Here is a 13,896-nt window from a genome sequence, read left to right as displayed (position 1 = left end):
AAGGCTACCCAAAACGTTTGACCCAAGTTAAATAATTTAAAGGCAATGCTACCAAATACTAATTGAGTGTATGTAAACTTCTGACCCACTGGGAATGTGATGAAAGAAATAAAAGCTGAAATAAATAATTCCCTCTACTATTATTTTGACATTTCACATTCTTAAAATAAAGTGGTGATCCTAGCTGACCTAAGACAGGGAATCTTTACTAGGATTAAATGTCAGGAATTGGGAAAAACTGAGTTTAAATGTATTTGGCTAAGGTGTATGTAATACACAAGATGTATTTTCAAGTTAGTCACATTTAACACCTAAGATTTTTTTCTGACAGGGTATTTCCTTAATCAATGTCACATTCCTAACGGCACCCTATTCCCTACATAGCAAACTACTTATGGCCATGGTCAAAAGTAGTGCACTATATAGGGAATAGGGTGCCATTTGGGACACAACCAAGAATCCAAAAGCAAACAGCTTGCATCTGGCTATGTCACTGTACACTTTATATGCATATGCAATCTGATACAAAACTTGTTTTAAATATACATTTTACATTTCAGTGATTTACTCAATTTCCAAAGAGCAGTAATTCTTGTACAGGTACACTGCCGGTCAAAAGTTGTACAACAGCTACTCATTCAAGGGGTTTTCTTTATTTTGACTATGTTCTACATTGTAGAATAATAGTGAAAACATCAAAACTATGAAATAACACATATGGAATCATGTAGTAACCAAAAAAGTGTTAATCAAATCAAAATATCTTTATATATTTTCAAATAGCCACCCTTTGCCTCGATGACAGCTTTGTACACTCTTGGTATTCTCTCAATTATACCTGCCAGTTTGGGATGAGTCGGACCACAGAGTGAAGGAAAAGCAGCCAACAAGTGCTCAGCATATGTGGGAACTCCTTCAAGACTGTTGGTGAAGCTGTTTGAGAGAATGCCAAGAGTGTGCAAAGCTGTCATCAAGGCAAAGGGTGGCTATCTGAAGAATCTGAAATATTACACATTTTGATTTGTTTAACACTTGTTTGGTTACAACATGAATCCAGATGTGTTATTTCATAGTTTTAAAGTCTTCACTATTATTCTCCAATTTGGAAAATTGTAAAAAAAATTAAAAAAAATTGAATAAGTAGGTGTTCTAAAACTTTTGACCAGAAGCGTATATGTGCCTGGTGCACTACTAACAGTAAAATCTGTTACTAGCTTAGATCAACTCTGCATTCTTCATCAGCTACATTACATTCAAACTGGCTCTCCATATCTGATGGTCACACTATTGTCTACACACTATTCTCTTTTCTCTCTCTCCTTTAGCTTCATTATCCCTTGATTACCCCCCTTTTCACTGCATTATGTACATCCTGTAATTCTGCAGGGACTCCATTTGGACTCCATGGATGTAGTAGTAGCTTCCTGGTTTCTTTCCATTAAAAAAATAAATAAATAAATAAAAAAAAAGTCTTCGTTGACAGTACAACAGTGTTTGAGCGTGAGATGGACGATGAAAAAAAGAATCAAATTGATTAAAAAAATACTTGTAATAAACAAGTATTTCTCTGGAAGTATGATTAAACCACAGTCATAATAAATAGAATCAAGATAAAATAATAAAAGAGAGGACAACCTTTCACTTTCAATCTCCCCGCTTATGGTATCATATTATCTGACAAGTTGTACAGTTGACAGAAGTCCTATTTGGGTTACCGGGGAGATATCGGCTTATATATTGACCAAGATGGAGAACGTGCTGTATGGCGAAGGTGAACAAGGTCTGATTGAGAATCACTACTTCTACTGTACTTTGAGTAAAACCAGAGAGGGAAGGTCGGCTGTGGGGGTCGTCATCTCACAAATGTGTCAAAACTCGGGAAAAGTGCACTACAAGAGGACTTCAAAATAGGCCGTCACACACGTGGAAAAAGATACGCGCACCCCCCCCCCCCCCTCGCAAAACGCAACCTAGGCGCCTCCCCAATCGCCACCCTCTAGACCGACCAACCTAGTCTACCACCTCAGCAACCCAGCCAGACTCTCCCTTCCTAGGGATGTGTGAGCAACCCGCCGCCCAGGCTCCAGGGCTTCACGCGGGCCTCAGCATGGGGAGGAGGACATGCGGTCGTACTCGGGACACTTGAGGAGCGCTGGGTAGTTGGAGTGGAGGGAGTGGTTCATCTGGAGCGAGGCTTCGCTGGAGATGCTGGAGGGGCTGCGGCCGCGCTGATTCCAGGTGTCCGGGTGGAGGAACTGACCAGAGTAGTCGGAGCAGTTGCTGTGGCGCGGCCCGTATAAGCCCGGGTGGGGTCTGTACATCTCCTCGGCCGTGTAGCGCTTCATGAACAGGTAGACGGACATGACGCCGGCCGTCTGGAAATACATGACAGATGCAAGGGAGCAGGATAACATACCGTAAGTATCATCTTCAACAAACGATGGCACAATGCAGGGTTGTGCCTTGTGCCTTTCTATGAATGCCTAATGAGGAACAGTTAATTGCCCAATCGCTGATCTGTATCAACAGACTTAATGTGGGTATCATTGTGTAAAATATTTGACCTTCATCGACCCTATTCCCTATGTCAGCGTTTCCCAAACTCTCTCCTGTTTTTCCCCCCTAGCACTATACAGGTGATTCAAATAAATGACTAATCATCAAGCTTTGAGGATTTGAATCAGCTGTGTAGTGCTAGGGGGGAAAAAACAAAACGTGCACCCCTTGGGGTCCCCAGGACCGAGTTTGGGGAAACGCTGTCCTATGTACTCTACACTGACAGCTGTAAGCAAAATGCAGAGGCTCTAGGGGTAGGTTAGGCTATGGGGGTGGATTTGGGATTACAATGTAATGAAGAAGCAAGGAGGAAGTTACCTCAGTGAGCAGGAAGGAGATGGCAGCGAACGCGAAGGACCAGCCGTACTGGTAGCTGAAGTAGGCCTCGTTGGTCTTGGTCCTGTTCAACATCTCATCATTAATACTGGAGATGTACAACACCAGGCCCACCACCAGAGACAGACCTGGGATGGAGAGAGAGAGAAAGAAAGATGGAGAAAGAGAGAGGGAGAGAGAAAATGAGAGAGAAATGGGGGCAGAGAGAGCGAAAGCAAGAGAGAAAGCGAGAGATGGGGGAGAGAGAGAGAGAAAGCGAGAGAGTGTTTGAGACAGAGCGATAGCAAGAATACAGATTCTACTGTATTTCTGATGCATAAGCAGGATGTTGTAATTCTATGGTGATACATTTGCATACTTGTACAGATATGCAACATTCCATTAGAAATATAAATAAATAGTATAGCTGTCACGATGTGATCACTGATACAGGACCCAAATTTCCTGTTTACTACGGAACAAGGGCTGCATTCTATGGTAATGACAAAAATAACTGTGCATGCGATTCACTTAATAGATGAAACAACAAAGACTGTGTCCTGGGGATTTTAAACTAAACCATATTGAGCCAGTTTCCCCGGACACAGATTGAATCCAGTCCTGGACTAACACACATTGTCCATGGCGATTCTCCACTGAAATAGTTTATTAGTCCAGGACTGGGTTCAATCTGCGTCCGGGGAAACTGGCCCTTAACTGACTCAATAAACAATGCGAAGGATCTCTTGTTCCAACAAAAATGCATTCACAGAAGTGAAACGAGGTCATTATACCTGAGAGGATGAAGAAGATTCCGGAGATGAAGGCCAGGATGGTGCGGTGGGGCCGGATGTGTCCGACGTTACTCAGGACAAAACCGATGAACAAGAAGAAGAGACTCACCAGGGGGAAGGGAGTGGCTGAACGGATCATCTCTGGAAACAGGGGAAGGAGATAAAGGATGATCCACTTTAGTACGTTTATCTGGTGTTTTCGTTTATTCAGCCAATAGTGTCACAACTCATCCCAAATCAAATCTATTGTGACGAGTCTTGTGTCCTATGAAGAGTTTAAATTGAGTCAAATAAATGTGTCCTCTAACCACTGAGATAAAGCACAGCGTGATTTGATTGACTGAGTAAAATAACCCTAAAAGCAGTGTATGGCATATCGCAAATACTAGATTTATTTCCAGGTTAAATTGGTTTTGGAACTTTTTTTTCCAACTTCCCACAGTTTGATTGCTTTTTTTCCCCTCTTGAGGTCTCTGACAAACAAGGAGCAATATAGCTACCACTGTTCCTGGTCTCATTTCATTTGCACACATCAAAGGGGTGGTTCCACTGCCTGGGATGTCTCCACAGGCATCTCAACTTAAAAATATGTTGCCGGCACCCCCACTGTGAGAATGGTTTCTCCCTGGATTCTTCTTTAACCATACCAGCATAACTATGCTATGAAGCAGGAACGGACCATAGGAGGTCAAAATGCATAGCCTGGGTAAAGAGGTAGGTCTATGCTTCAGCCTGAGTGCCGTATATGCTTTCCAGCGACTAAATGGGTTAAATTGGACTGGATAGTGCAGGAGATCCCATTGGATCAATCAAATCTTTAAATATTGGGAAAACAATATTGGGATATTGCATCTACAGATACAATTGTATGAGATTTGGGCCAATCAGCACAATATTTCTGAAGTATGTGTCTAATACAATTGAGTCCGGTAGTATATTGGTCTGGTCTGTGGGTTTTGCAAATTATTTAAATTGGGAGAGCGACACAGGTCTTGTTACTGCTTCCTGAGTTTTGTAAATATTAATTTGCCCATCTTCCGCACTTTAGGCCTTATGGGAATCTCTCTCACTCTGTATTTTAGATATACTCAAACTGCATTTTAGAGAGCTGGCCCAGAGCCTCTCTCCTCTGACAGTGTGTCTCCATGGTCCTAGTGCCTGTCTGAGCATTACCCATCCTGTGTGTATCCATCTGCGTTTGGCCTGAGGGGCATCTCTAGCAAAAGAAATTGCGCCCTTGCATTTTTCATATCTCCCCCCTGTATTCCTTGTTAGAGTGGAATGAGCCATGCCTCAGGGGCAAGTCAGGAATAGCACAAACATACATATGGGGGATGTGTGTGGATTCTGTTGATATGTGTCAGTTAGGACCACTGTAGCTCTACTGTACCTTATGTTCATTCAGTCCATCCCAAGCCTGTGTCGTATGGATTTATATTTTCTCTTACACAGAGCATACGGCAGGGGCATACGGCAACAGGCGGTCAAAATCGGCCCTCGTTTAATTTATTTTGCCCCCCCCCAAAGTTTTTAGTAACAGAAACTTTGACGTTTTTGGAAAATCATTTTTAAAAAAAATTAAGAGTTGAAATGACTAAATCTGTTCCCAAGTATTTCCACAAAAAAGGAAAACAGACATATTTGATCCTGTCTCAATGTAATGAAGGTATGAAGTTAGTTATTTTCAAATACAATCTGTTTTTGGCCTTAGTTGTGGTCAATTTGCATTTTTACAAATGATTATAATCAACCATCCGCTCAGACAAAAATCATCCCGCGGCTGAATCTAGTTACCTACCCCTGGCATACGCCATGCTTCAAAGCATACATCATGAGTACCTTCGGTCTCTGGGGGAATGACATATGTATGAGACATACAGCATGTGTATCGCATCATTGTCCACAGAATTGACTATTATTCATTATGATAATTGTGAGTATTGTAGGCAAAGGAAGGACATTCCATTGAAACGCATGCCTTTTGTTTGACGTGATCAGAATGGACCCTGGGTTACTGACGATGAAGCATGTGCTTCCTCTCCTCGGGCATACCCCTCATCTATTACTCAACTCATGTCAAAGTTATTTTTAGACTTTAAGAACAGAAATATCTTGAGCCCTAAAGTGACAGCAGTCTGTCCGGTGGCCTCGGAGTTAGGTCAAGAGCTTTTCCTGACCATGTGATCTGATCTGGAACAACTCTGGTTATGGGATAGTTAATGACTTGCCCGGTCATACATTCAGGAAAAACTCGTCTCTACATGTATGCCCTCCCACAACAGAACGGGTGTGTTTCTGCTAGGGACCAGAGCCCGTATTCCTAAAGCATCTCAGCGTAGGAGTGCTGATCTAGGATCAGATCCGCCTGTCCATGTCATCTTATACATTGTGATCTAAAAAGGTAAAACTGATCCTAAATCAGCACTCCTACTCTAAGACACTTGATATGTCCCCAGAACAGAGGAAAATGAGACAGATGAGCGTATGACAAGTCTTCTTCACTTACTCAGCACACTAACTGTAGACTCAGAGGTCAGCTGCACGTTGGTGGGCATCACATACTGAACGGTGAAACAACGGCCCTTCTCATCACCTGCACACAAGCAAAGGAGAAGACGCCATTTATTAACATGTGAATACAAAGCCCACACACTAGGGGGCTCATCGCTAGAAAAGGGGGTAAGTAGAGTTAATCGATGGAATGGTGCAGGAATGAAATGGCATGACTGTAGATGAATAGGGAATAGACATCGGAGAGAACTGTTGCATAGAGTTGGGAATAGGGAATAGACATAGAAGAGAACTGTTGCATATAGTTGGGAATAGGGAATATACATAGAAGAGAACTGTTGCATAGAGTTGGGAATAGAGAATAGACATAGAAGAGAACTGTTGCATAGAGTTGGGAATAGACATAGAAGAGAACTGTTGCATAGAGTTGGGAATAGACATAGAAGAGAACTGTTGCATAGAGTTGGGAATAGACATAGAAGAGAACTGTTGCATAGAGTTGGGAATAGACATAGAAGAGAACTGTTGCATAGAGTTGGGAATAGACTTGTGTTGTTTTAAAGGGTTTAAACAGACATCGACACCAGGGTTGTTAGATCAGGAAAGAGGAAGATACAAGCGACCAAAGAAAGGCGGTTACTTTTACTTTGTAAGACACATAATTGTACAAATATACACCAAGCTCTTCAATGTTTGTTTGTTCCAACACCCAGCCATGACAGTCTATCACCCTGCCCTGTGGGGAAATGGTGCTTATTTTAATTTCACCCTACTGGTGATGGTGTGTGTGTGTACGCATGTATTTATTTATTTTATTTAACCTTTATTTAATTAAGCAAGTCAGTTAAGAACAAATTCCTATTTACAGTGACGGCCTACCGTAAGCGTGCGCTTGAATCTCTCTCTCTCGCGCTCTGCAGAGTCTTAACAGTAATTAACCCTCTTCAATACGAGAATCTTTGCTGTCAGTCTGGTATAATTTAATTACTATAACACTAGTGATGAAGAGCCATGGGATCCCTCGCTGCCTTATTAAGCCATCATTACCCCGTCCCAAATGGCACCCTATTCCCTATATAGACCACAGTAATGCACTATGTAGGGAAAAGGGGGTCATTTGGAACGCAGCCCATAGAATGATTCCATAATAAATGGAATCAAATTAGACTGCAACTTTCAGACAGACTATGTGTTCATAAATACTATTCAGCTCTGCCCAGAAAAACATCATCAAAATTAGAGCACCATTTCCCAGCGTTGTACCTGAAAATGAGCGTGGGCACTCAGGTGACTGGTTAGGCCAGGAGGAGGACTTGGTGAACAGGTGAACCATGGTTAGATGGTTTGGTAGAATGAAAGGACGTGTTTATACTTTTGTACAGTACCCCTACTTGTCCAAATCAGGACCCCAGTTTCTGGTCTGGAGTGTGAAGTCACAAGCTCTGCTGGTCGTCTACTTCGTAGCAACCTAGCGGTGCCAAAAAGCCCTGGTTGGCCCTAGAAAGCCTATGTAAATTCTAATCGCCAGAAGGGCCCAAAACAATTTTTTTTTTGGGGGGGGGAGACGTTTTGGGCTCTAAAATGTGTTTATTATGGTTCAACTTCGATCCCCACTGTGAATTCATTTAAAGTCCGCTACAAGTTTAAGATATTTAATCAAATCCGGATCCATTCTGACTACTACATCTGTTGTCATACAGGACCATGTACTGACGCAGACCAATTACGGGCCGGCAGGCTACGAGGAGGTGCCATGCAGCAATATGACGCGCTTCAAATTGTCCATAGGAATGAGTGGAAGACGTCAGCAAACAGATTGTCTACTGTTTTTAATGTCTACGGTCCAAAGTCGATAGGTGGCCGATTTCATTTTGTTCTAACTCAATAACAAATCCCTTTCATGTTTCTTACTCGCTATGAGGTGGTTTACTGGACTCTTATTAAGCATACTCCTGGACTAAAAAAGAATGTTCAATCAGTGACCTGTTTGCAAACTACTATAGCACCCTAGTATAGCACTACTATAGCACTACTATAGCACCCTAGTATAGCACTACTATAGCACCCTAGTCATAACATCATCTTCATAGGCTCATGGGCATGAGAGAAGTGAGCTTTTATACAGTGGATTGGCCAGCATCAGTACAAGCACAAATCAAACAGAGACCGGGACCAACAGCCGCATTTAATACCCCCACTCAATGGATGCTACGCAGCAGAAATACTGGGCCTAACACAGCCCATTCACTCTCTATGGTGTAGTGATGTATCGTAACAGTACTGAGTCAGATAGGCCCTGTGTGTCTGTCACTAACTAACCCAACACAAGCCTTGACTTTCTGGGTCAAACGGATAGCTAGTCGGGGCAGTTTAGCAACAAGGCCATTAAATCACAGCTAAAACTTCAATGGAAGTTGGTATTTTGGACCAAAGCAAAACGTCCTCTATTTAATCCCCACAGAAACATGTAATGTTGACAGTGTGTTGCTTGAGGATTGATGGGAGGTAAGGATGAGGGCAAAAAAAATACAAGTTAAATGGAAGTACCTAGGAGTGTGCTTTGTACCATCATGCCACTTTGTGATGCTTCCTGGAAAGTATATTGCTGGTGGAGGGAGAAATTAGCCAGTCCTCCCCATTTATACCTCCACCAGCCTTCACTGGTATAATGGCAATATAGAAACAAATCCTGTTTATTGTCCTCACAAATACTACTTAGCAAGTGCATGCATTTTAAATACAGTAAAATGTTAGGTCACTAGTTTGATTCTCATGCACTGGCTACAGTTGATTGTGTCAGCCTCAGTATCCAGAGGCTACCTGGGGGGGGGGGGGGGGGGAGAGTACAGTACATCAGAGAGGAAGTGAATACCTGGTTTACTGCTCGGAAACACTTTGAAAGCTGCCGTCGCTAAGAGAGAAAAGGGGTGAAAGTTAGTACTTCCTGCTTACACTTCCTGCTTCAAGCTCCCAGCATGCCTCGGGGGCGGTGAGGGGGGGTGGGGTCAGAAGTGGAGGAGCACCCCTGTGATAGGGCACAAGGTAACCATGCGGGGTGGAGAAAAGCCAGTGTTAGTTCAACCTTGAAACAAGGCTTGTCACGGTCAGAGGAGAAGGAGAAGGTGAACAGGGGTGTTGGGTTAGCTTGGCTAGTAGGGTCACTACTGCGTCTTCAGAACGGGGGCCAGTTTACGGACCTGCGCAATAGGACAGGTGTTGTATGCTGGAATGACGAGCGGCATGGGCCAGCGCTGACGAACAGTTCAGCAATGGGACACATGGGGTAGTGACAAAGGAAAAAGGGAATGTAGAAGAGCATGATCTCCCCCGTCAGCGTACCAGAGCAAGAGAGCAGCCAGGGTGAGTTGACAGGACAAGTAATGGTAATAACCCAACATGGGTAGACAGGGTAACGCAAGGACAGATTATTGGGATGCAGCCGGGAGGGAGTGGAGAGAGGAGAGGATGAACATTTGACTCTCAAGAGGGGGTCCTGTGGCGGTCTAGTGAATCAGGACTGGAATGCCAGCCTGTTTCGCCGCCTCGCCAACTTCCTGTCATCACTTACCAAAAACAGAAACAGACTGGCACTGGGGCCAGCTAGAAGGTACCAGTCATTAGACATAGAAACTGAAGTAAACACCGGTCAGTGTCCCTGAATGGTTAAGGGTTATGATGATCAAATCAAATCATGAAATCAAAATGTTATGTCACATACACATGGTTAGCAGATGCTAGTCCGAGTGTAGTGAAATGCTTGTGCTTCTAGTTCCGACAGGGCAGTAATATCTAACAAGTAATCTAACAATTCCCCAACTACCTAATACACACAAATCTAAAGGGGTGAATGAGAATGTGTACATGTAAGTATATGGATGAGCGATGGCCGAGTGGCATAGGCAAGGTGCAGTAGATGGTATAAAATACAGTATATACATGTGATATGTGTATTAAAGTGGCATTATTTAGAGTGGCATAGTATAAAGTGACTAGTGATCCATTTATTAAAGTGGCCATTGATTGGGCCTCAATGTAGGCAGCAGCCTCTCTGAGTTAGTGATTGCTGTATAACAGTCTGATGGCCTTGAGGTAGAAGCTGTTTTTCAGTCTCTCGGTCCCTGCTTTGATGCACCTGTACTGACCTCGCCTTCTGGATGGTAGCGGTGTGAACAGGCAGTGGCTCAGGTGGTTGATGTCCTAGATGATCTTTTTGGCCTCCCTGTGACATTGGGTGCTGTAGGGGGGCAGGTAGTTTGCCCCCGGTGATGCGTTGCACAGACTGCACCACCCTCTGGAGAGCCTTGCGGTTGAGGGCAGTGCAGTTGCCATACCAGGCTATGACACAGCCCGACAGGATGCTCTCGATTGTGCATTTGTAGAAGTTTGTCAGGGTTTTGGGTGACATGGCCACGCAGTCGTGGGTGAATTAGGAGTACAGGAGGGGGCTGAGCACGCACCCTTGTTGTCCCCCAGTGTTGAGGGTCAGCGAAGTGGAGATGTTGTTTCCTACCTTCACCACCTGGGGGCGGCCCGTCAGAAAGTCAAGGGCCCAATTGCACAGGGCAGGGTTGAGACCCAGGTCCTCCATCTTGATGATGAGCTTGGAGGGTACTATGGTGTTGAATGCTGAGCTGTAGTCAATGAACAGCATTCTTACATAGGTATTCCTTTTGTCCAGATGGGATAGAGAAGTGTGCAGTGTGATGGCAATTGTGTCGTCTGTGGACTTGTTGGAGCGGTATGAAAACTGAAGTTGGTCTAGGGTGGCCGGTAAGGTGGAGGTGATATGGTCCTTGACTAGTCTCTCAAAGCACTTCATGATGACAGAAGTGAGTGCTACGGGGTAGTCATTTAATTCAGTTATCTTTGCCTTCTTGGGTACAGGAACAATGGTAGCCATCTTGAAGCATTTGGGAACAACAGACTGGGATAGGGAGCGATTGAATATGCCTGTAAACACACCAGCCAGCTGGTCTGCGCATGCTCTGAGGACGCGGCTAGGGATGCCGTCTGGGCCAGCAGCCTTGCGAGGGTTAACACGTTTTACTCACATATGCCAGTCTGCGTGATCAAAACAATCTTGAAGCGTGGCTTCCGATTGGTCGGATCAGCGTTGAATGGTTCTCGTCACTGGTACATCCTGTTTGAGTTTCTGCCTATAAGACGGTAGGAGCAAGATGGTGTCATGGTCGGATTTGCCAAAGGGAGGGCTTTGTATGTATTGCGGAAGTTAGAGTAGCAGTGGTCGAGGGTATTTCCCCCTTGCGTAGCGCAATCAATATGCTGGTAGAATTTAGGTAGCCTTGTTCTCTAATTTACTTTGTTAAAATCCCCAGCTACAATAAATGCAGCCTCAGGATATATGGTTTGCATATAGTCCAGTGAAGTTCCTTAATGGCCATCTTGGTGTCTGCTTGAGGGGGAATGTACACAGCTGTGACTATAACTGACGAGAAATCTCTTGGTAGGTACGCCTAAGGGGCAGCGTCTACCTTGATCCTAGATTCGTGCCTAAGGGCAACGTCTAGGGCGGCAGGTAGCTTAGCAGTTAGAGCGTTGGGCCAGTAACTTAAAGGTCGCTGGTTCTAATACCCGAGCCGACAAGGTAAAAATCTGACAATGTGTCCTTGAGTAATTTGCTCTTAGAAAAAAGGTGTTATCTAGAACCTTAAAGGGTTATTTGGCTGTCCCCATAGAATAACCTTTTTTTGGTTCCAGGTAGAATTCTTTTTGGTTTCCATGTAGAACCCTCTGTAGAAAGGGTACATACAACCCAAAGGGTGCCAAATGGTTTTTTCGGCTGTCCCAAAAGGAGAAACCTTTTGGGTTGTGTGTTCCAAAAGGGTTCTACCTGGAACCAAAAAGGGTTCTCCACGGGGACAGCCGAAGAACCCTTTTGGAACCCTTTTTCTAAGTGTGTTTGGCTGACCTCGTAAAACCACACATTTCACTGTACCTATCTGGTGTTTGTGAGAAAGCATATCCAGTGCCTTGCGAAAGTATTCGGCCCCCTTGAACTTTGCGACTTTTTGCCACATTTCAGGCTTCAAACAGAAAGATATAAAACTGTATTTATGCTCCTTGGGATGTTTAAAGCTTGGGAAATCTTTTTGTATCCAAATCCGGCTTTATACTTCTTCACAACAGTATCTCGGACCTGCCTGGTGTGTTCCTTGTTCTTCATGATGCTCTCTGCGCTTTTAACGGACCTCTGAGACTATCACAGCGCAGGTGCATTTATACGGAGACTTGATTACACACAGGTGGATTGTATTTATCATCATTAGTCATTTAGGTCAACATTGGATCATTCAGAGATCCTCACTGAACTTCTGGAGAGAGTTTGCTGCACTGAAAGTAAAGGGGCTGAATCATTTTGCACGCCCAATTTTTCAGTTTTTGATTTGTTAAAAAAGTTTGAAATATCCAATAAATGTCGTTCCACTTCATGATTGTGTCCCACTTGTTGTTGATTCTTCACAAAAAAATACAGTTTTATATCTTTATGTTTGAAGCCTGAAATGTGGCAAAAGGTCGCAAAGTTCAAGGGGGCCGAATACTTTCGCAAGGCACTGTATATATATGTATGTATGTATGTATGTATGTATGTATGTATATATATATATTTTATTGACCTTGGATCTTACACTTGTGCCTGAGGGGCAACATCTACTGACATCTCTGACTGCAGGGACACATGCATCTCTAAGCTGAACTGAGCCTAGATTAGTACTTTAGGGGCAACATCTACCCCTAACTAGAAACTTACCAGCTGTGAAGCAGACCCTCCAGAGGCCCGAGTGCAGGGACATGCGTAACTCGGTACTCTGGTTGAGGGGCAGGATGACGCCCTCCTCCAGATAGAGCCAGTAGTCAGTACTGACAGCGACGCCCAGCAGGCCCAGGGCGCACACAGCGAACACGCTGCTCAGCACCGTCAACACCTTCCTGCCACACAGGGTCATACCACATCCACAACTGCAGGGGGCGCCGCCGGCAGAAAAATAAACTGCAGAGAGACAGAGGATGGAGTTAGTGGAGAGTTAATAGAAAAAGGTAGTGGTCGGTGTCACAGTAGTCAATGATAAGGCCATGTCTATGTCCTAATGGTCAATTGTAAGGCAATGGCTAAGACCCAATGGTCAAGTCTGCGTCCCAGTTGTCAATTGCCAGACAAACTTGTAGGTAGTTTAAGCCAGGAGCATTACCTGGGAGGCAGCGCTGCCTGCCAGGCATGTCTCAGTGTGTCCCAGTAATCCTCCCTGCTCTCCTTTCCATCCTGACAACTAATCGGTGTATCATAGTTCAGTGTACTTTTATATTAGTGTATTACTTTGTCAGTTGTTTTGCTGTATTTTAGAAAATAGCCTCGTGCCCTGATCTCTCAAAATAAAAATAATTATTCAAATAACCTTTGTGCTTCATGAACATTGGGCTGATTTTGAAAAAGCTGAACTTTGAACTGCAGTTGTCGGTTTGGCTGTCCTCGCCTTGCCTCAGGCCCCAGGCCCAAACCACACACCACTAATAGTGCTGGGGAAGCCTGTGAATGGCTCCAACATCTTACATTACTCCTCATATTCCTTAATTCAACCCATCGGATTAACACAGCATGATCCGGTCAAAACCGATCGGATTAACACAGCATGATCCGGTCAAAACCGATCGGTATAACACAGCATGATCCAGTCAAAACCGATCGGATTAATACAGCATGATC

General features: G+C 44.0%; 1 protein-coding gene across 2 annotated transcripts; it reads right to left on the bottom strand.

Moving 5' to 3' along the window:
* Positions 1–1,573: 1,573 nt before the first annotated feature.
* Positions 1,574–13,169, bottom strand: LOC139423850 (voltage-dependent calcium channel gamma-5 subunit-like). Of its 2 annotated transcripts, XM_071175489.1 has the most exons (6): positions 12,946–13,169; positions 9,049–9,087; positions 6,172–6,258; positions 3,666–3,806; positions 2,875–3,020; positions 1,574–2,375 (listed from the first exon to the last, which is right to left on the bottom strand). In XM_071175489.1, exons 1-6 carry the CDS (start codon positions 13,139–13,141, stop codon positions 2,103–2,105), a joined length of 882 nt encoding a protein of 293 aa, XP_071031590.1. In that variant the 5' UTR covers positions 13,142–13,169; the 3' UTR covers positions 1,574–2,102. The 2 variants fall into 2 exon arrangements, with proteins under 2 accessions (XP_071031590.1, XP_071031592.1); XM_071175491.1 differs by lacking the exon at positions 9,049–9,087.
* Positions 13,170–13,896: the final 727 nt, after the last annotated feature.

This window comes from Oncorhynchus clarkii, chromosome 13, assembly GCF_045791955.1.
Source record: "Oncorhynchus clarkii lewisi isolate Uvic-CL-2024 chromosome 13, UVic_Ocla_1.0, whole genome shotgun sequence".
Classification (NCBI taxonomy): domain Eukaryota; kingdom Metazoa; phylum Chordata; class Actinopteri; order Salmoniformes; family Salmonidae; genus Oncorhynchus; species Oncorhynchus clarkii.
Note: the sequence above shows the minus strand (reverse complement) of the source record. Positions and strands in the feature narration are given on the sequence as shown.